This window comes from Grampus griseus (assembly GCF_964374135.1).
Source record: "Grampus griseus genome assembly, chromosome: 3".
Lineage (NCBI taxonomy): Eukaryota > Metazoa > Chordata > Mammalia > Artiodactyla > Delphinidae > Grampus > Grampus griseus.
In genome coordinates, this window is record NC_139019.1 from 57,570,391 (window position 1) to 57,594,029 (window position 23,639).

The following is a 23,639-nucleotide window of genomic DNA, read 5'->3' on the forward strand; positions in this document are numbered from 1 at the left end:
GGACACAATTCAGCCTTTAACACAGGATAAAATTATTATTTTCTCTTTGCTGTTTTTAGGTGCCATGAAAGCTTTAATTTTTTAAAAAATGTACCATATTTGAACTATAATTTAACAATCTGAGCTTTTTTTTTTTTTAACTTGGTTAGGGGAGTGAACTAAACTTTGTTTAAAAAAATGTGTAACAGTAAAATTGTGGTAAATATCTATATTCTTTATATTTGTAGATATAGGTATATGTTATCAAGCCTGTGTCAATACAGAAATTAGGGCAGAAAAATGTCTATATGTTCATTAGGACATTTTCCCAAACCTAGACCTTAATTAAAGAGCTTTGGGAATTTTGAACTCTCTATATGATTGGGAAGGAATATTAGATGCCTTTATTTTGGATTGCTTAAATAAAACCAAAGCTGAAGGGTTGAGAATATTCATATGACATCAAGTTATTATCCAGATATATCTATGGGAGTTTGTAGAAGTCAAAATTGGGAAATCATTGATCAGCTCTTTATCTTTTCTTCTAGAATCTTGGCTATCACTTTGGTTAACATTTTAAAGGAAATCATAAATACTGCTTGCTCTCGGTCATCTGCGTTATGACAAGAGCATAGATAATTGGGCTCAAAGACTTAATTTTAATTTTTCTCACTGACAAGTATAGATGATTTTGCAGATTCTGTACCAGGAAAAGGAAACATGCCATTTGCTTGTAGAGCCTGGTGAGCCAAGGGTGCTGACTGCCAACTTCCTGACTGCATAGTTCTCTGGGGGCAGGTTTGCTATGTGAGCCAGCTGGGCCAGGGCCATCCCGCCTTAGTGAATAGAGCCCAGTACACAGCAGGAGAGCAAAACCAGCAGGTGGGTGGATTCAGAGGCAGCCAGCCAGCCGTGTGGCTGGCTGTTCATCCCCGCCGAGCTTCCAATTTGGTTTGAACAAGCTGCTAAAGTGGGAACCTACTCAGTATGAAGGATTCCAGGGGGTTAGGCCTGACCTTGGGTCATCCTTAGCTTAACCCACCCTACATACAAGTACATATATGCATACATGTACATACACACATATGTGGTCTGTGGGTTACATATTTGACCTCTCTAGTACAGTGGGGCTTTACTCTCAAAGTGATTAAGGGTTGGGTTTGCAAGGAAAGTTTGTAACCATTTAGGTACCAAACATACCTGAAGGATAAGGCGTGCTCCTGTCAGTCTCAATGACTCCTGGGACAATGACCCAAAGTGGGCAAAGAAAACATCATGCCTTCCACAAATCAGAATCTGGGGACTGTCTCCTCTCTCACCCCCATGTCCATCCAACCGTGAAAATTCAATTTTCAGGACTTGCCTAAAATGTGGGGTGTTCAGCTAAGGACTGATGTTTAATGTTTGCCTAAGAAAAATATGACCATCTGGTTCAGAGGGCGCGGCAGACTTTTCCTTAAAGGACCACACAGTGAATACTTGCGTCTTTTCAGGCCGTCAGTCTTTGTCGCGTATAGTCAACTCTGCCGTTATAGCTCTAAATCAGCCATAGACAGTACCTTAAGAAACTAACACACCACCGTAAAGCAATTATACTCCAATCAAGATGTTAAAAAAAAAAAAGAATGAGATTAGCTGTGTTCCAGTAAAACTTTATTTGTAAAAATAGATGGTCTAACCTGTACTTTCTTTTTCACTTAAATTGAGACGTTTATGTTCCTCTTGGCTTGGAAATTCCATCCCAGTTAATTCACCTTTGGGTGAATTAATGTAATATTATATGGTACTTCATGCCGTTCAAAAGCACATTTTGAATTCATGGTCTCATTTGCCCTTTACAACATCCTGTGAGATGGTGGTTGCTGTCTCTGTGTTTCAAAGAAGACAACTTTTCTTTTTCACTTTTCCCCCCCAACTCCAGCTCCCCAAATCCTGTGATGGTGTTACGGAGGGCCACCCTCTAACTGTGAGGCTCATGAGAAGTGAGATGCCGTGGGTGGGATTGGCTGCTAGAACCGTGGTTACTGTAGCTGGCTGTGTACCATGGTTTCTGGGAGAAGGCAATAGAAATATGAATTCCTCTGTGCAGAGATTCTGATTTGGTAGGACTTGGCTGGGCCCGCAAATTTGTGTATCTGACATTTTCCTTAAGTGATTCTGAAGCAGCCGTCCTGTTATCTTCCCCTGCACTGGAGTGCTGGGCTTGCTGTTAAAGAACCTCGGTTCAAATGCTAACTCAGGCTCGTATGGCTGCTGCGTGATTCCTAAGCCTTAATTCCTCATCTGTACAAAAGAGAAGGAAGTGTTAGCAGAACTTAAAAAGAAAAAAATTGCCAAGGATGTTCTGGGATCCGGTGAACTTCAGCTTCATCCCTACCTGGTAGAAAGAATTCATTGTAATTGTGATTCAGAGGTGGCCTGCTGATAGAAATGAAAATGTCTCCTCAATGTCAGCAGGAAGCCAATAGTTTCAAATGTGATTTTTTAAAAATATGCAAATTGGGGAATTTTTTTACTCCGACTGGAAATAGATTAGAATATAAAGGGTTAACTACTTTTCCATATTGGTCTAAGAGGAGGTGTTTGTTAGTATATCACCGGAACTGTCTTAGGAAATAAGTCACAGCATTTTGTTTCCCTTTGTTCCTCTCTGAGAGAAGAAGTTACATCAGTCAACCATGTTTTCAGAACCAAATGTAAGAGATTTTGGCAGCAAGACTGAACATCTCAACTTGGGATGTAGAACTTCCATATCTACAGAACATCCAACCCTCATGGGTTGCATTATATAAATGGTTGCATTATATCAATATATCCCCAGGAAAACTTCTGATAATACTTGAGTTCCCTGAATAGACTTTCCTGCCAGAAAGAAAATGTTGAGAACACCCAACAGGAGTATTTTGGTTTAAACCAATTTTAAATTTAAAAATTGTGTTCTGGTTTATGACCTTAATCTCTTTTTGAGTTCAGTTATCCTGAATTTGTCCTTGTTAGTCCTGTATAGACTGATAAAAATCAAGGCTCAGAATCACCAGGAAGCACCCCTTGTTAGCACTTCTCATAATTTGAATTAATGACATGTGTAATAAATTATGTAAGGTCTGCCTGTCCCACTGTAGAATGAGCTTCAAGAGAGTGGGGCGCTCCATTTATCTCCTTTGTTCGTTGCTCTATTACAATTGACAAAGCACAGTGCACAGTGTTTGGCATCTAATGAACATTTGATAAAAATTTGTGGCATGAATGAAGGAGTCAAGGTCCACACTCTTTAGCAGAAATGAAAGCAACTATGAGCTTGAGTCACACAGCTTTACTTGACTGAGGCATTGAAACAGGTTGAGGAAAGCCAGTAGACTTGTGGAGTGTGATGGGGGTTAATACAGGTGGAGTAGGCAAGTGCTTCAGGCTAGCTACCTGGATTGAGTGAGTTTGAAAACTTTTGTAAGATGGGTATATGTGAGGTGGCATTCCTGAAATGTCAGGATTACTATAAAATTGCTTGTCATGAATACCTTTCTGAATTCTAGGTAGCAGACTTTAACAGTTGCCAACTTTTCTTCCTCATTAATGTTGAAATAAATTTGTCTTCAGACATATAGTCTCATTTATCATTTGACATAGGTACTCTTTGTTCACCTCTAGAGAGCATCTTCTTATATGAGTTATTTTTCCCTTTAGAATATTGTACATATAGCCACACATGGCCATGTGTAGCAAATGAAAGCTCAAACGGTTAAAACATATTCTCCATAAAATGCCTTAATTTATTCTAAACAAGTAGAAATGAATTCATTGCTGTCCTTTTAGGAAGATGTCACATAAACAATTTAGCATTTAATTGTTATATGAACAACAGTTAGTCAGCCTATCTGTTCACTGGGGCATTTCTTTTTTAACCATAAAGTAGCTTGAACACCAGTAAATTAAACATGGGCAGCTAGCTCAACATCAGTGAAACACTTTCTTAAACCCTTTTTCTTCTGCTAAGTCCTATTTAACAGTCCAATGTATCTCCCCAGGCAAAACAATTAGTATTTGTTTCGTTAAGTACACTCTTAGAATGTGAACCAGTTTCCCTGGCAGCACCTTCTACTTGTCAGCCTTAAAGTATTGCCTGAAAGATCATATATTTATCATGGCAATCTTAAAATTAAATGTGGTGGCATCTTAAGGAATATATCCCTTTGCTCTACCCCAGACAGACTGACTGAAAGGCACCTATGTGTCCTCAGCTGGTTAGTCCCCAGAAACAGTTGGCTGAGGAGGCAACGTCTTGTCCTGTTTTTCTGCTCAGACTTCGAGCCAGATAATAAGTAAGCCGGGGCCTGGGTTTTGATCTGTGGAGATGCTAATTTGCCATGATAAATCACTGTGGAGTTTGCTTGGAGAACGGGCCCGGGTACCCATTCGCTTTCTAGGTAAGATATTAATTCAATTTAATTTGAAATGTTAATGCTTGGTCTGAAGGTTTACCTAAGGAAAAATGTGGTCTTACAGAGGTTCCCAGTTCTGCAAGATAGGACCCTGAGCCTTTTGCTGAACAATTTCACAGTACGACTGTGCAGAATTTCATTATTTTCACTCTTTTCCATAGCTCTCTTTGTGCAAATTTCATTACACTACAGGTTTTTCTTCCTAAAACATAACATGCTGGATGTTTGGATTAAATATAGAATATTTGGATCATCTGCCAAAAATACTGGAGACTCTACTTCTCAGGTGAATTGAGGTCATTTTGTAAGGACTGGTGCTGCTGTAGAGCTTTGGAAGAAGCATTTACAAGCAAAACATTGGCAGAGTTTTACTTTTATTTAATGACCTGCTTCCTACCAGCGATCTTGGCACCCTGTGCAGTGATTTGCAATCAGTTAATCACACAGAATGTTATAACATTGCAATAAGGGCCTTGCGTTCTAAGAGTCTCATAAATCCGCCAGCAACAAAAAACAGGAATCGCCTGCTCAGAGCCCTGTCCATGCAAAACCCCAAATCAGGAGGTGATTTTAACGCTCTGTTTTCTAACGTGTCGTCAGAAGCCTCAGTACTTTCTTGTAGACTCTGAATTTTGAAGTTCCTACTTCTCAAAGATGGTTTGGGCTGTCAGTATAGGAGTCTGTAAGTGTTCGGTTTAGACACCAGTCCTTTAGATGGGAGGGATTCTTGATTCTTCTGGATGGCTGAAAGAAGACTATGGCTTTGGTGATTTCCCGTGAATTCAGGGCAGTCATGCTCAGTTGCAGTAGGCCATATTTTGGGGAGTCTTTTAGGAATGAATCAGAAAGGAAACGTGCTTCCATCCTGGGAATCCACTGACATTTGCTAGAGGCAGATGGCAGAAGGTGGGATGGTGAGATATTAGGAGTCAAGGAGAAAGAGACTTCACATACTTGGCTTTGCCAAAAGCTTCATGAATCTGTGTTTAGGATCTTAGGCTTGTATTCTTGTCATTTCAGACGCACCCTTGCAGTCAACTGTTTAGCTGTGCTGGATTTTTTTTCTTCTTATTTTAGTGTGGTAAATATGGAGCTATTAACTATTGTTAAAATTACGTAAGCCTAAACTCTTGGATAAATGTAGGTTGTGTTTTCTTGACTTGTTTCCATATGGCTCTGTTTTGGGGATGTTATTATATAACAAGAATATGGAATGTATAATTCTTAATATATATTCCATCTGATTAAAATGGAACCTTCTTTTAAGAAACGAAAGGCTTTTAAAGCTGCGTTACTTCCAATGAGTAGATTAAACTTCTGACTCTTGATGAATTTATTCCTACCAAAAATAGTTAACCTATTTTTGATTACTTGTTAATGTGTCCAGGTTGGCATGATAGATTATACACAAAGTAGCGCTCATCCTGTATTTTTAGACACTTGATGCTTCTGTTCAGCATGAGCTCTAAAATGCACCCACAAAGTTTTGCATGTGCAAACTACTTTTCACTGGCACATAGCTTGGAAGGAGAAAACAAAAGGAAGGTTTGGGCCAAAATCTGATGGTCTGTTAGTCAGCATAATCATGAGGCCCTGTTTTGCATTTGGGCTCCAGTGTGAGGAAGTACAGTCACACACTGATGTGTCCCCGAGGACTGCGGACTGGAATCCCATCCCCCTTGAAAGGAGAATGCAGCAGTACCGCAAGGGGGAGGGTGTGTTTAGCTGCCTTTTAGGGTACTTCACTCAACTATCTGCAAAGATTTTTTTTAAAATTTTAGTTATTTTATGCTGAACAAGCAGCCTGAGGTAAAGCATCGTGAAAGATCAGATACTACATTTGTCTTTTATGAGCTACCTCTGCTCTGAGCTGGGTATGAGGTGATTACCTTAATGGATGTAGCGGGGAAAAGCTTAAATCTTAACTGTGTGAGCAAAGTACTGGGAAAAATCACATTAAAATTATCCTATTCAAAGAAATTATCATTGCTTCTGATAGGAATATGGAAGGGTTTTTGCAAATGCTGCTGCCAGTGAGTTACAATATTTCAAATTAAAATATTTCCTCTTCAGATAAGAGATATAGGTAATATATAGATATGGTGGGTATTTTTTTTAGAGATGGTTATTTTATCTTTTTAGACCATTGGCTAACTTTGAGGATGTGTGGTTCAGGAAAATTTCAGAAAATTTGTTTCATGAAGCGCTTGATTAAATGACTAATTCAACAAGGACCCAGAAAAAACACTAGGGCGGAAACCTGCCTAGCAATATCATTTTTGACCAGAATGGTCAAGACGAGACATATGTTCATGTGAAGAAGGTAGGTGATGTGATATTTCCCCGTCATTCAAAGATGAAAAGATAAAGAATACATCTTCTCCCACCTCCTAAACCAAGTTTCAGCAAACATAGACTAAAACGATGCTTTTTCCAATGTAATGAACTTTAGGTGTATTTTCTGGTACTTCACTTTTACATGAGGGATTTGAACGAATGAATCAATGAATAGATTAACAAATGAATGCATGAAGGAATAAACTTGATTAATATTGAACAGTGGAGGTGGCTGAGTGGCATAGTGGTGAAGATAGAAGGCCTGGGTTCAGATTTACCACCTGTGAAAACTTAAGCAAGTGTTTAAACTTGGTGTGTGTCAGTTTCCTCATCTGTAAAATTGGACTTCTGACGGTATCTACTTTGTAGGTGGTATGAGGGTTTTATAAGACGAAACGTACAATTCTGAGAACTTTGGAAGCACTTAGTAGACACAGTTATTGTCACTGTTACTGTTATACCTTGTGTTAAAAAAGGAGCAGAGCATTAGGAAGAATATTCAGTTGCTTCATCCACTGGGCCGCTTCCAAAATAGTTGCTCTGGGGACCTGAAGGACATATTATGTCTCATTGGAGTATTATCTAAATAGATACTTCTCAAAAAACATTCCACAGTACATGATAGAAGGTTCCCATAATCAGATGGTACTGGGAAATGGCGGTTTGGCGACTACACAACTTCTTCAAAACTTTCATTGTGCTCATGTGTACTGTGACTCTCCAAAAGTGGCACATACCAAACCTATTTAACCACAACATCCTCTTCTCCAGCCCAGAACCTTGCAGGGCTACTATCCCTTAAAGTATACTAGGAAGAAAACCAGTGATGTAAGTGGGTGTTGAAATAAACTCATTGTGCATGGCACACCCTTCAAATACATCCTTTCTCCCGTAGGAACAATTGAAATCCAAACGACATATGCCGACGTGATTTACCACGTGGGTTGTCTTCTGAATACCAAATACAACACAATGAATTTTAGATAGAGTTTTGTTTAGCCCCTCGGCCAGCATTTGGGCCTGTGGATAAGGATTTGTGTCCAGTCCTCTTAGGGCTTTTTTGGGTCACCTTCCTTGGGCTTATTCAAATGCACCGTGTGCTGAAATTAGTCATTGCTGATGAAGCGCAGGAGGTTATGTGCTTGGGCCTGGAGGCCTGATCTGACCTCTGATCTCTCAGCCTCATCTCATGCTGCTCTGTCCTTTCTCTCCCTGTGGTCCAGCCGTAGGAAGTTCTTCCATTTATGTGAAAGGCCATAAATCTGCCCCTTTTGTACATCTATTTCCTCTTTCAGGAATATCCTCTCCTCCACCCTTTATTCTCAACCTGGTAAACTCTTATTCGTCTTTCAAGACCCCAGCTCCAGGGTCACTTTCCTCCAAATGCCCATCCAGACACTCCCAATCTGGGTTAGGAGCCTTCCTTGTGATTCTATAGTGTCCAGTAAATCCTTGTGTTACTTTCCACCATATTTTGTCACTTGTTTTCCCTCTGGACTCTTAAGTTGCTATATATTGTTTGTTTGAGATATTTACATACATTGAATGCTCAGATATTAACTCTATTATTCAATCATTTTTGTGGAAAGAATTTCAAGGCACAGAGTACTGCCATCACTCTAGAAAGCTCCCTTCTACCTCTTACCAACCAACCTTCACTCCCAGAAGCAGCTACTCATCTGCTTTCCATCAACCACAGGTTAATTTTGCTTATTCTAGAATGACATGGAATCAAATACTGCGTAGCTTTGTGTGTCCAGGGTTTTTTCGCTCAACATACTGTTTTTGAGATGCATCCATGCTGTTGCATGAATCTGTAATTGGTTCCCTTTTATTACTAAGAAATCTTGCTTAGATGAATTTACCACAATTATCCAGTCTTCTGCGGATAGATACCTGGCTTATTTCTAGTTTTTGGCTCTTATAAATAAAACTTCTATAAACAGTCTGTACAAGGCTTTTTGTGAATTATGTTTTCCCTTTTCTTGGATAAATACCTAGGAGTAGAATTCATCCTAGAATTGGTGCCTATTTAGCTTTTAAGAAACTGGAACAGTTTTTGAAGTGACTGTATGGGCTATAAACTTCCTGGGTGCTGAGACAAAGTCTTGTTCAACTCGGTTTCCCTGGTGTCCGACCCAGTGCAGGGCACATACTAGGCACTCAGTGTTGATTGAAGAGTGAATGGACAAGAAGCTCAAAACAGTTTTCCTTCTGACACACCCTCTCCTAACTGAAAAAATAAATAATGTTCTGTCCATCAAAGGAATGGAAACATGACTGGCTAAATGTGGGCTTATTCCAAGCAGATGAAAAATGGGGAATAACAGCTCCCTTCTGACCCTGCCTTGGACCTACATGTGCAGGTGAAGCCAAGTATGTAGATAGACACGGGACCATAGAAGGGTCCTGATCACCAGCAGCTGCAAAACTTACCTCCTAAAGTTAAAACTCCCAGCATTCCCATTCAAAACCCTCCACAATCTTCCAACACATCCCCACCCCTTTGATTTATCTGCCCTAACTCATAATTCCACCAGACCCAACAGCTCTCTTTTCTTATGGCATCCAGCATTTCCTCCCCTTTGCAGTAGGGGTGAGCTCTACCTAAAATACCTCCTCCCGAGGCCACCTCTTCCTGTTGACATTCTGGTCAGCCAGGCTCAATTCCAGTTCTGTCTTTGCTCTGAAGCCTGTCCTGGCTACCACATCTAAAAATGCTCTCTTTGGAAGATCTCTGAAGTGGTGTCCGCCTGTGGACAGTGTTCATTAGCCTCTTTTATAGTCATCTGTGTCTGCATCTTCCTACTCTGTGAGGTAAGAGGCTATCAGAGGGCAGTGTGCTTAGTGGCCCCTATTGGTCTGGAAGGCGCTGGGGCCATTGGGCACTAAGTCACTGAGGCTACTTGCTCTTTGCTCTCGGTGGCTGATTCCACTAAAGAGAAGTTAAATTGTATGGTAATGCTGTGGCTCCTTCTTAAGAAGAGTTGTTTACAGAAGAAAGAGATCTAAAAGGAGGAGGATGTAGTGTAAACTTGGGAATTTGTGTCACCTTGTAGATAATTAAAGGGAAATTGGTTTCTTAGGCTCCAGTGTTAGTCATAGGTCACAAGTCAGGAAGCACAAATATTAACATCTAGAGTAGCTCCACATGACATTTGTATGCATAAGACAACGTAAAATCATCTCCTGTAGGAAGAGGTGGCTTCAAGGAGTAAAGTAATTAATCTTAGTATATATATTCTCATTTGATTCCTGTTTTAATAAAGTCCTAATTTTGCCTCTGTTCTGCAAACTGCCTACTTCTCTAATGGTACAATTTCTAAAAGTATTTAAGTTTAATTTCCAGAAATGTAATATAGTAATCTTTGCTCTGATTGCAAACATAAATATGAAAAGAATGTTGAGTGTGAAAATTTACATTGAACAAAACATTTTCTATATATTATGTTGTACTTCTAAAATTTTAATCATTTTTGAGTGACATAAATTCAAAGCTGCAGTTGGAAAAGATATTTCAGGGTTTGGCTTCTCAGCAAATGTTATTTCAAACAGATAAGAATTACAAAGTGATTCTCGTTTTTAAAAAGAAAAAATTTTATGTTGCTCTGAAAACTGTAAATACCAACTTCTCAGAACAGAAAAAGGCATGTAAGTTCTTTGACATCTCATAATTTTGTAGTTGATCAAGAGAAAAAAACACTCATTTATATACCTTTAAAGGATTGGGTGCCTTTTTTTAAAAGTCTGGTAATAACATAATTATTAAGAAGGAGGTAGAACTAATTAGCTTGGGTGTGTTTGATCTAATTGCTTGCCTTCTTCTGGTTTAAAGAAAAACACTGGATCTGGTATGCTTAAGAATTTTAACATCTGCTTTTCCCTCTGCTGAACCAGTAAGAAGTAAATGCAGCATTAAAATTCCTAGGTTGATTTTCTGCATTATTCACCTGGCAGAGAAATGAATTCAGTTCTTCTTTCAGCAAAATGAGAGGCATAACTCTTTCAGTGTGGGTAGAGTCATGCAGAAGGCAGTTTCCAGTTTTATTGCCATGGTACTTAGGAGTCCCTGGTCTCTACAACCTTAAGAGGAATTCAATGCCATGAAAATACTGCCCTGTCCCTGTAGCTGGAGACCTACATATTGTTTAATTCAGCACAATCTTAAAAAGCTGTCCCTGCTTCTTAACAGGGACTCTGAGGTTGGAACATCTTAATTTGTTTTGATTTAAAATTTGAGCTTGACATATTCCCTGATTACCTGAGTGTATGCACAGTTTGAAACATGTACAAAATTAAGCAGAGGAGTATAATAACTGCTCATGTACCATCACCCAACTTCAAAAAATTAGGAAATTATGACCAGTGGTGATTTATGTAGATTCCTACCCACCAATCCCCCATGCCCAGCAACAACACACACCCTGTGCTATTTTGAAGCAAATTCTAAAAATCATCTGTAAGCATATACTGATACATCAGTATGTATGTACTGATACATACATATCTGAAAGATAAGGCTCTCTTTTTTAAACTATTATCACACCTAGGAAAAATTATCAAAACTTCCATAATATCAACATATAGTCAGGGTTCAGGTTTCCAATTGTTTTATAAATGTAGTACGTGTGTCCTTTTTCCAGCTTGTTTTTTGGACTCAGTATGCAAATAAAGACCACATATTGCAATTAGTTGCTGTGTATTTTCATGCATTTTTTAACATAAAAGTTTTAATTATGAAAATTTCAAACTTACAGAAAAGTACAGAAAATCTGTATCAGGCATGCATTTAACAAATGTTAACTTTATACCATATTTGCTTCAGATATCTCTTTGCCCTTTTTTTATTTGAAAGAAATGTTAGATATGAAATCCCTTCCCCTTATCTTTTTCTTTTTTCCTATTCAGAGTTATCCAATTTCCTATAATTGGTGTATATCATTTCCACAGTGTGTTTTTATGCCATAAACATATATATGTATCAATAAACATTTTTTTTGTTTTGTTTTAACAAAACAAAAATATGACATATTGTTTATCGTTTATGGATACATATAAATGTAGTGGAAAACAAAAAATGATATATTGTTTATGGATACATATGTACGTAGTGATAGTATAAAAGAGCCTGCCCTTCTTCCCTTTCTCCCCCCGCTCCATGTGCATGTGTGTGTATATGTCTATTTGCAACTTATTTTTTCACTCAACGTGCATATTTGTACATGTAGCACAAATAGTTAATTTTAGACTGCTGTATGCTCTTCCATTACGTGAATAAACACCAGCATATTCATTACCTTACTAATGAGCAATTAGGATGTTTCCAATATTTTTGTATTACAAACGCTTCTCAGTATACATTCTTTTATGCACATCTCCTTGTGCACATGAGTGAGAGTTTATGTAGATTATGAACACCTAGAAGTAGTAGGGATGTCTTTGGTTTCGCTGGGTATTACTGATTTCTCTCTAAAATTGTATAGTATAAGTCTCAGCAGCAATGTACGAGAGGTCGAGTTTCTCCAGATTCTCCCCAACACTTAGCATTGTTAGGCTTCTCAGTATTTGCCGATATCATGGGTATGGAATGGGTAACCCCTTTCTTTCAATTTGTACTTCCCTAATTACCAGTGAGATTTAGTTCTTTTTTAATATTTATTAGCTTTTTAGGTTTCTTCCTCTCTGAAGTGCCTGTTTATAAAGGTTTTTTTCTAACAGCAGATATTAGAACTGCAGAAGTCTCTAATCTTAATTATACAGACATGTTCATTCTTTTAGAATGGGCTCAATATATTTCGTACTTTGAGAAGTAGTTTTCCGAAAAATCATATTTATACTTATATGTAGACATTTAAGATTAGAAAAGGACATTTGTGAGAGCTGAGCCCTTTTAAGATGGAGAAAAATCAACTGTATGAACAGAAGCTACTAAAAATAATGTCATTGTTCTAGCCTACTGAGACTTTAACCATCTGCCTTATTTTTTCATTTGCTCACTTTTTTTCTACCCCCTATATTTTCCTCCAGAGTTCCTATACTTCTCTCAATAACTGATCAATGTTATTTTACACACACTCAACACATTCCAAAATCTATCAGCTTCATCTTCCTTCCTGGAAATTTCCCTTCCAGAATCCTCTGTCCTCTTACTCTAATATGCCCTTGTTGCTGTCCCGGCCAGCAGTGTAGCTGTCACCTGGGACATCTCTTCATATCTCTCCTGTGTTGGATCCTATTGTCCTCAGTCCCAATCCTTCTCTTTTATGGCATATTCCTTTATTTGTTGGAGCATATCTCTAAATCTTCCTAAGAAAAGATCTAATAATGAAAGGATTTTTTTTTCCAAATCAGTTGAAATGTCTTTTTCATTTCCTTTATTTATTTTTGCTACTTTTATACTTGGATTTTATAATATATCTGGGCTTAGAATTCTATACCCAAATTATTTTCCTTCAGAATTCTGAAGGATTTGATTCTTCCACTTCTCAGCGTTGCTGTTAAGAAGTCTGATTCCATTCTGATTCCTAATTCTTTGTTTGCAACCTGTTTGTGCTTTAGGAAGCCTCTAGAATTATCGCTTTATTCATTCTTGGATGAATTTTATAATATGCTTTAGTCTAGTCTTTTGTTAAAATCATTTTTACTGGTTATTCATTAGACTCTTTCAATCAAGAAATATATTTCCTTCGAATCTGTGACATTTTCTTCTTTAAAAAATTGCTTCTCTTCAGTTTTATCTTACTGGAACTGTTTCCAATTATAAATTGGACCTCTTGGAGCCTCTGATTTTTCTGTTTTGTTTTTTCTATTTATTTCCATTTCTTCATGTTTTTGTTCTACTTCCTGGGAGATGTTCTCATCCTTGACCTCCTACTTTTCCTGATTTTTTAAAAAATTCAGCAGCATATTTTTAATTTCTAAGAGATTTTTCCTTGTTCTCTTATAGTTCCTATTTTATGGAATCTTGTTTGGTGGCCGAAATATCTTAAAAATTTTTTTGAAGATGTTAATTATGGTTTTTGGATGTTTTCTTCAGCTTCTTGTGTTCCTGAGTTGTGTTCCATTTTCAAGTTAGGTTTGTTTTAAGCTCTCCTTTTCATATTCCATAGTGTACTTACTATTGTGGATTGGTGTGAGGTTTGAATTGAATGCTTGACTCAAGGTCAAATAATGTTAGTGGCTTAAAGAGAGAAGCCCTATTACACAGTTCTATCTTGGCTACATTTTTAGCTTCATTCCTACTGAGAAGACAAGAATTAGAATAAATGAAATTGTAAGGTACTTTCTAAACATAAGAATTCCAAATTGGTGATTCCCACAACTCTAATTACAGTAGGTAGAATTTTTGAATAAGGTATTCACTAATTCATTCATTCATTTGACATTATATGTTGACACCTACTGTTGTTAGGAACTGAAATTTACTCAGATATTGTTGGACTAGATGTACATCTTTTAGTTCCTATTTCTTAAAAAATGTTACTTTTTAGTTTTAAGTAAACTCAAGACTAAAGAATAGGAATCCAAATTCTAAAAGAACATTATCAATTCACTGCTCTGGACAAATGGACTCAGTATCATTTTTTTTTTTTAATATGGACCATTTTTAAAGTCTTTATTGAATTTGGTACAACATTGCTACTGTTTTATGTTTTGGGTTTTTTGGGGTTTTTTTTTTTTTTTTTGCGGTACGCGGGCCTCTCACTGTCGCGGCCCCTCCCGCTGCGGAGCAGAAGCTCCGGACGCGCAGGCTCAGCGACCATGACTCACGGGCCCAGCCGCTCCACGGCATGTGGGATCTTCCCGGACCGGGGCACGAACCCATGTCCCCTGCATCGGCAGGCGGACTCCCAACCACTGTGCCACCAGGGAAGCCCTATGTTTTGGTTTTTTTGGCCATGAGGCATGTGGAATCTTCGCTCCCCAACCAGGGATCAAACCCGCACCTACTGCATTGGAAGGCAAGGTCTTAACCACTGGACTGCCCGGGAAGTCCCCACGGTATCGTTATTACACCTTAAAAAATTTAACAGTTTTTACTTAAAATCATACTCTCAGTACTTGAATTTCTCTGATTGTCTCAATTTTTTTTCCCTTGGTTTGTTTGCATTGGGATCCAAATAGTTTCATGTATTGCATTTGGTTTGTATATCTCACGAGTCTTTTAATCTAAAGTTCCCTTGCCTTTAAAAAAAATCTTACAACTTGTTGAAAAGACTGGGTTGCTTATTTGGTGAAAAGACATTTTTTTTTCTGAAAGAAATATATTTTATGAAAAATTTTCTACATTCTGGATTTTGCTGATTGCATCCCTGTGGTGTCACTTAACGTAGTTTTCTGTCTCTATATTTCCTGTAAACTGGTAGTTGGGAATAGATATTTGATATTTGACTGGATGCAGGCTTTATTTTTTGACATGAAAACATCTTCATAGATGGAGTTGTCTGTTTCCTATGTTGTAGATGTTGTATATTTCCTCTTGCATCCCATCAGGAGGCTTGAGGTGTCTGTTTCTCTCTTTGCGATATTAAGATTGACCCGTGGGTTCTGATGTTGTCCATCCATTATTAAAGTTCCCCATCAGCTCTTCTCCTAATGCTTTTAGCAGCCATTGATGATGATTGCCCGAGTCTGCTATAGATGTTATATACAGGGTCAAGAGTCTCTGAATTTGGAAAACCTCACCTATTTCCAGCTTCCCACCCCTGATTTATTCTGGCATCTTGGTCATTTATTGTCTCTTTCTTTCTTAGTCTATAATAGATTTATTATTCTCTAGTGCACTATTCCCCAAAGTATATTACATGGAACACAACACTGAAAAGTACACTGTGAGAAAAAGCTCCCCGAGTTTGGGACCTGCCACATACAGTTTTTCCCTTTCAGAGATTAATAATACAGGTGAGCCTATTAAAGTTCTGGGGAATTTGTCAATAAAGAAACTTGATTAACCCGGAGTTTCATCAACTTACTTGACCACTGTATTCTTTTATCATTAATACCTATTAGTATCCTGATTGGAGAAACACACTTTGAAATGCATCTCAGAGAAGAGGGGAAGGTGGAAGCACTTGCCCCGTTCTCCCGTGGGACTTGCTGATGTTAAGGTCATGACTCAGTAACACGGGCACCCTTCTGGGTGAGAGAGTGTGAGAGCAAATCAAAGTTCACACAGAGACAATTGACGTATCATAATGCATCTTGTGTTAACATAATTGTAACTTCATTGTATTGATTGCTTCAATTGCTGTGTTTCTTATCAGTGTTACCTACATAACCAACATAGATTATTCCAAATATGTTAATTACTGGTAAGAAAATAAAGTCCAACTCTAACAGTCACAACTTTAAAAAATTATGAGTTTGCTTTCTTACATTACACATTTACACGTATACAACCCCAGAGTACACTTCGGTTATTTTATTTCAGGTGCAGGATTGGTACGTGAGGAGTAATGAAGGGAATCCTAACACTCATTGAGGTCATTGGCTTCAGATATCCAGATTGGTTTTTATGCCAGATGTTCACATGCTGTTTGTGGCTCACTATGGGGAATGCAGTTGAGCAAAAGCAGTGAGGGAGAAAAATTTTCCTTAGCTCTGAGGACACGTTGAGTTTTGTGCATTAAGTGTTTTCCATTAGAAAGAAAATGCTGTGCATTAATGCTCCTGAGAAAAAAGTAGTGATTGCCAGTAATGCCATCAGGAAACAATTTTGTAAATGTTTCACAGTATAAGCATGAATCGATCATTAAATGGGTGAATACAACTTATTTTGCAGACTTGGAATATGAATGACAATTTGTTTGAGGTGGTGTTATTCTAGGAAAGTGTGAATTTTGATTATAGGAACTTGCACGAGGGATACAGTAGTAAAGAGTATGAGTCGGAACACTTCATTAAAATAACCAAGAACAGAGCCAGGACCCAGAGACATGAAGCTCTGTTTTGTGAGTCTTTTTGGGGAGAATGGATTGGGATAAGACACGGAGAGGGCTGACACACATCATCAATGATCCGAACGTTGACTCAATGTGCTTTTGTAGCACTGGGCTGCTGGCTGTCTGGCCATTGGGTAATGTGGAGTTAAATTCAGACCTGGACATTAATGTTTATGATGGAAGTTATCCTGGTGCTTTGAAATTGAAACAAAGCTTTTCTTTAAAAATTATTAGGATTTAAAATGCTTTTCTATTCAGAAAAAGGCAAAGACTACATGAATTAAATATTTTAAAACAATAGACAACCACTTTCTTTATGACAAACTACTGTTAGGTTTGCTGTTCATAGAAGGGAAGATCAAGTGTAGATTTTGACCGTGGACCTTATCTTCCACTCATTAGGTAGCTTTCCAAATCCTGTGCTCTGAGGGCTGTGTGGGCTCAACTCAAATACGTGTTGTAGGGAAGACTGAAAGTAGAAGGGTGGGGCATATACCCGGAAATTACCCTTAAAACATTATTTTGAATGCAACTTAAGGTAATAAATTTGTATTCCTTGAGCAGAAAGCAGTTGAAAAATGCATTCACTGTTGCACTTCTAGAATAGTATTTGGCGCATTACTGAGCCAAAACACAGGTGTAAACATTCTCCTACAGTATAAGAAGTTTAAGAGGCCTGAATGATGATTTCAGTTCAATCCTTCATGAACTGAAGCCCAGAGAGCGGAAGTGACTCGCCCAAGGTTACATTGACCTTGTGGTTTAAAAGATTTCATTCACTTCTCAGCTTGGGAGACACTTCATTCATTTTCAGTGTGACACGTGGTTGCATTTTACACCTTGACTTTACAGTCTGGTCTTGCAAATAACCAATTATCCAGTTGGCTCAAAAGAATAATAATGATGGTGAGCTGACGCAGGGAAGGCCAATTTTTCTTCCCGCTCGTGTCAGCTTTGCAGGTGCCAATCCCTATGGTTGTATGTCATCCAGATCCCACATTCTCTTCCTTCATAGTTTGAAATTCCAATAGCAGGTGAGCAAAGTGTGAAAATGATAAATGCAAATGTCAACAAATGCATTTTTAGCCCTTCAAGGCTACAATGAAGGGCTAAACATAGGGGGATTTGGGGAACTGTCTCTGGGTATCAGCGCATCATACAGCCCATGGCCTGGGTGTTTTCTGCCCCCTGCCCATAAGACAAAGGGGATAGGACCAGCCAAAATGTGTATACTTATCATTTTTAGAAACTTCCTGAGAAGACTGACTTAGACCCTACAGTGAGACTGAGGAAATTTCTTGTGAAGGAAGAAGTTTTAGGCTGTGAAGAAAAGTTCAGCTAAATAGGAAAAAAAAAAAACGTGCATCAAGATTCTGCTTCTCCACTTGGTTTAGCTAGGCTTTGATGTGTTTTAGCCTATTTGTCCTTATTTTAAGGTTAATAATGCTCACTCTGTTGAGTTTCCAGAGGTATGGGAAGGATCAAATTATTTCTTTTATGTCAACTAAGAGGGACAGTTGTGTTGAGATAGTAGATTAAAAGGTTCTTTGTAGTTTGAAGTTTTGTTTCATCATAAGAGCATTTGGTTTTTTATCTGACCAAATTATGATTGTGTTAATATTTCTTTGCTTATTAAAAAATGAGGTATTCTGTTTTTTTTTGAATTTCTGAATTTTATTTTATTTATTTTTTTATACAGCAGGTTCTTATTAGTTATCCATTTTATACGTATTAGTGTATACATGTCAATCCCAATCGCCCAATTCATCACACCCCCCCCACCCCCCCCACCACTTTCCCCCCTTGGTGTCCATATGTTTGTTCTCTACATCTGTGTCTCAATTTCTGCGCTGCAAACCGGTTCATTTGTACCATTTTTCTAGGATCCACATATATGCGTTAATATACGATATTTGTTTTTCTCTTTCTGACTTCACTCTGTGTGACAGTCTCTAGATCCATCCACGTCTCAACAAACGACCCAATTTCGTTCCTTTTTATGGCTGAGTAATATTCCATTGTATGTATGTACCATATCTTCTTTATCCATTCGTCTGTCGATGGGCATTTAGTTGCTTTCATGACATTGCTATTGTAAATAATGCTGCAATGAACATTGGGGTGCATGTGTCTTTTTGAATTATGGTTTTCTCTGGATATATACCCAGTAGTGGGATTGCTGGGTCATACGGTAATTCTATTTTTAGGTTTTTAAGGAATCTCCATACTGTTCTCCATAGTGGCTGTATCAATTTACAGAGGGTTTACAAGAGGGTTTACAATTTACAAGAGGGTTCTTTTCTCCACAAAAAAAGAGGTATTCTATTTTTATTTCCAGTAATTTACAGGCATTTTGATCACAAATAAAATTGGATGATTAATTCTACTCCCCAAGAATTCTGCTTTCTGAATCAACAAGGGTTTATTTTAACAAATGTTTTTTCAGTTTAGGGTTCTATATGACGATCATACTCTCTAGGGTAGAGCGTGTGGAAGAAGGTGGCTGACCTTGAGAAATATACAATTGCTGTGCTGGAGTCCTTTCAGGGTTGAAATGGAGTAATAAAATCAGAAATCACAGAACGGTTTCTAATTTCAAAGACAGACTGTCTGACCTTGCCTAAGTAGTTCAGGTAGAAACCAAGAAGGAACGTGGAGAAGGAAATTGAGTTCCCCTCCAGGTGACACACAAGCGCAACATCAATACATATGGGATTACAACGTGGGCCATTGATTCACTTTAGGGTCCAGGAGATGTTTTTCTCCTGTATTTTTATTATTTGAAAAAATTCTGATTAAATCTCTCTCTCTGCCTGCCTTATACTCACACACAAATGAAAAACCTCCCCCCATGTTTACTCTTGGTTCTCTATCTTCCTGAACTGGAGCCTACAATTTAAGATAAAAGAATTCTTTCTGAAATGTATTTGGTTCTTGGGCTCTTTTTGAACAAGTCTTTTCTTGAAAGCATGAAGGGGACTTCCCAGATGCCTAGAATCACCAGTATTTTGGATTCTTTGCTACATGTTTCCTACCCCAGAGGAAGGAAGCTGACATGGATTAAGGACTTCCGTTCTGCCCGGCTTTGCCACATTTGTCAGCAATCGCGTCCCAACAACTGCCTCTTTCAATGCATGATTGTTCATTCTCCCTGTAGCGCTTCTTGCGCCCTGGCTGGACCTTCTGTGGGCTAGTAGGCAGCGCTGTGGTTGGTGGCTGAGGTGAACTGTTCTCCAGTCGGTCAGCCTCTGCTAGATGGAAGTTCTGAGGCATGTTTTTGTTTTTTAGGTTGCATAATATTAAACATCAGTAGTTTAACTGGGAATGTTTAGTTTTAGAGGTGAAATGGTTTTATTTCAATGGCTAGGAAAAGGAGTTAAAAGTGTGAAAATGTGTGATGACCACAGACAGGCGAAGGACAGAGAACATTCTAGGTTGATCTGTATTGCCCTGATAGTGAAATCATTGCCTGGGTTTTTTTTTGTGTTTACCTGATTGAATGAGGGAGGTTCCTAATTTTATAGTAATTACTGTGTCGGTTTGGAGGAGCTCAGAATGTCTTTTTTCTTTCTTTTGTTGGTAAGTGTTCAAAATTTGGTACTTAGGGAGGTTAAGCATTACACATCCAGGGTGTCTTAATTCTGCAAAGATGGTCAAGTCATTTCCAGCACAACAAGAAATGGGGACCATGAGAATCTTGAGCAGATGAGCAAGTGGGAATGATCCTCTGAGTTCAAATCTGGATTACTTCCTAGCTGCACGATGGGCAAGAATTTAGCCTGAGCCTCAGTTTCCCAATCTGTAAATTGTGCGTTACAACATTTTGAGGCTTGAGGAGATGATGACTGTAAAAGGCCTGGAACAGGTGCTGTGCCCACCGTACACATGGTGGATTTGGAGGCATTTTCAGTAGTCATGTTTTCAGCAGTGAGTGAGAGCCCAATGTTTGAGGTATGGGATTAGGATCAACAGAATCAAGTCACCCCAATGTAAATGGATTTTTTTCTTTGTGCCCCATTGATACCTAGAGTTAGGGATGGCCTAAACCTTTGAGCAGAGCTGTGGAGTGCAGCCTCACCTCCTTTCCCCAACCCCTCCCTTCCCCTCCCCTCCTTTCCCTTCCCCTTCCCCCTTCCCTCTCCTCCCCTCCCTTCTATTTTCTCCCCTCCCTTCTCCTCCCCGCCTCTCCCCTCCCCTCCTCCCAGGGTCCTCCTGGGCTGGCTTTGGAGGTACAGGTCAGCTCCTCCAGGTGACCTGTGCCTACTTCCTGTGGCCCTGGCTGCCCCTCTCCCGCTGGCTCTGCCTCCTATTGGAAGAAGTGACGAAAGGGGGTGTAGCAAAGGAAGCCGCATCCCTGAAGGTGGAGCCCTGTGAGGACATTTTGCTCTTCATTCCAGCCAGGCCTTGCTTCCTGTCTTCGCTAATAACCAAAGATCCTTGTCAGGAGCGTAAAAATTGCAAGCATTTTTGTCATCAGAGTGCTGGCGGTTATGTGTATCCATCTAAATAATAGAGCCTTTGAATAAAATGTGGCAAGGATTAGAATGACCTCTTGTTAATGCCTGAAAAAAGAACAGGTGGGCCTCAGGGCTCTGCATCTTCTCCACCTGGGTTTCCATGTAGACTGCTTTTTGCTCCAGCTGAAGCTGGTTATTTGTCATTTTCCCACATAGCTAAGCTTCCGGGAGGAAGGTCAGTGGAGCAATGCAGAGAATATGGTTTGCAGCAACAGCCTTGCTTTCTTTTCAAATCAAAATCCCCCTTTGCCTTTCCTTTAAACCATGTACTAAAGGGTTTTATCAGAAAAGGGAAAATGGGCTGTGCCCTGCTGTTGCTAGGTAACCAGAAAAATAACAAACCCAGTCAGTTGTTACCAGAATGATTTTCCCCAGGAACCTGGTTCCTTTTGCTAAGTGATCTGTGTGGTGTTAACAGATTTGCATAATGGTGAGGCTGGAGGGTCTCCATCCTTCATCTCCTTTCTCCCCTCCCCTCTCCCCATATCGGGAAATTCCCAGGTACCTTATTTGAGTCTTCCAGATCAGTTCTTGACTTTGAGTTACTCTGAGGGAAGATGCGGTGCAGATGCAAATATGGCTTATTGCACACAGCCGGAGTAGGTAACTGTATTTCTAAGACGTTGAACCCATTTTTAAAAATAACTGGGCACCCCCTTCTCAGCAGGTGCAGTGTTTGAACAGCCCACAAATGGTAACAAGTTTTTGTTTGACGGTTTTGCTGGGAGTATTTTGTAAAGGTTATTTTTAGCCACAGGAGATGTTTGTACACCCAACCAACCATTTTAGTGATTTTGATTAAATCATTAGATATCCATTTCATTCCTTTCTCACTGGACTCGTCATTCTCTCCGTGGCTAGCTCTATGGCCACAGCATTTCCCAATCTTCGAGGGCTCTGACTCTGACTCCTAGTTTCACCTGACTTGTAGGTCTCAAGCTGACTCTCCTGTGACCTGTGCTGTCTGTTTGTTGCAGATTTGGACCTCTCTCAGACTGCATGCCCGCCCCCCCAGGACTCAAATCCGCGTGGCCCTCAGCTGCAAACGTTCATAGCAGAAGCAAAGTTAAATCTACAGAGAGTAACCAGACAAGACGGCGAAACTGGAGATGGAGCAGAAGAAACTATTGTTTACCTCTAATTGTGTTGTTATTTTTCCAAATGAAACAAAATACAGGCATTTGGGGAAGAATTTTTTTTTCCTTTCCTGATGTGTGTGTGACTGTGTCCAAATTGCTTTAGGAGTAATGTTTAATATTTCGTGCAAGTTTATTTTGGGGGCATGAGTCTAATAATTAAATTATTGAAAACAACTCTGTTTGTATCGTCATTAACTTATCACACCTAATTCCAGACTCCTGGAGGAGAAATTAACTTAGATAAGCAGAAATATGTTCAAAGTTGTTATGACCCTAGAGTAAAATTCCATATTGTATTTTCTACAGGATCATTTGTTTTTTGAAATGCCTTTTGAGATCTAGGTGAAGCACTTTGGATGGAAAGAGTGATATAATTGGCAAATGTTCACAATCACAGCAGCTGATTAGGAGGAGTGACCTCAGGGCCCTCAAAGGCCAGGAGGATGTGGAAAAGAACTTTTCTTAGCTACTCTTTGGGACATCAAAGGGGTCACCCCTGGTGGTGAGCTGTCACAGTCACCAAGCAACCGAGGTACCCTATTTGGACCCCTGTCCTAACCGGGTGGCCACTCTGCTGTGGACACAGTCTGGACTCTTGGGACCTGGGGCAGAGACTGTTCAGATGCACCTTCGTGGTCCTAATGCTTGTGGACTTTGAATTCAGTCATAGTTCAGCGGCATCTTTCAACACAGCCCAGAGGCACGGCCCCAGCAAGTCGGTTCGAGGTAAACTTTAGTAGCAACACTTTGCTACCGAAGTAAGACTTTATTAGCCCTTGCTTCTCTCAGCTGGCCCTGCCTCCTTTTGGTCCCGGGAGCACCAAAGACCACCACTCACTGGAGGGATCGCTGCCCAGCAGTTACTGAAGGACAAAAGCTGCTCTCTCGGTGAAGCTTGTGGCCTGAATGTGCTTTTCCGCAAAGGAAATCTGGCGCATCTTGCTTTCAAGGTACTATGGGTCTCTGTGTGAGAAAATAAACCAGGAAATGTTTTCAGCTTGTTCTTCAGAAGTGTTTGTGTATGTTTTGGTCAGTGTCAATAAATATCTATTCCCTTGCTATGTTACTTTGAAATTTTAAAACTGTTTAGAACCATAGTAAAATACACATTTCACACTCAAACACAATCTCCCTTTATTAAAAATGAAAATAAAGGAGGAATACTAAATTCACCCAGGCTTGCAACACTTACCAGGAGGGAGCTGTGATAGGAAGAGAAAAAAATTCACCCTGGTTCCGTTATGCTTTTTTCCCACTTAAGTTACCAGTGGAATAACGAACCTATATTTT

At 39.2% G+C, this 23,639-nt stretch overlaps 1 protein-coding gene across 3 annotated transcripts in view; it reads left to right on the forward strand.

The window, feature by feature from the left end:
- ARHGEF28 (Rho guanine nucleotide exchange factor 28) overlaps positions 1-23,371 on the forward strand; it is a gene marked incomplete at its 5' end in the record, with an annotated part of 260,851 nt that extends 237,480 nt beyond the window's left edge. For all 3 annotated transcript variants that reach the window (XM_082652386.1, XM_082652388.1, XM_082652389.1), the window contains one exon: positions 22,188-23,371. In XM_082652386.1, coding sequence (XP_082508512.1) covers positions 22,188-22,351 — 164 coding nt within the window. In that variant the 3' untranslated portion in view covers positions 22,352-23,371. The remainder of the gene's footprint in view (positions 1-22,187) is intronic.
- Positions 23,372-23,639: the final 268 nt, after the last annotated feature.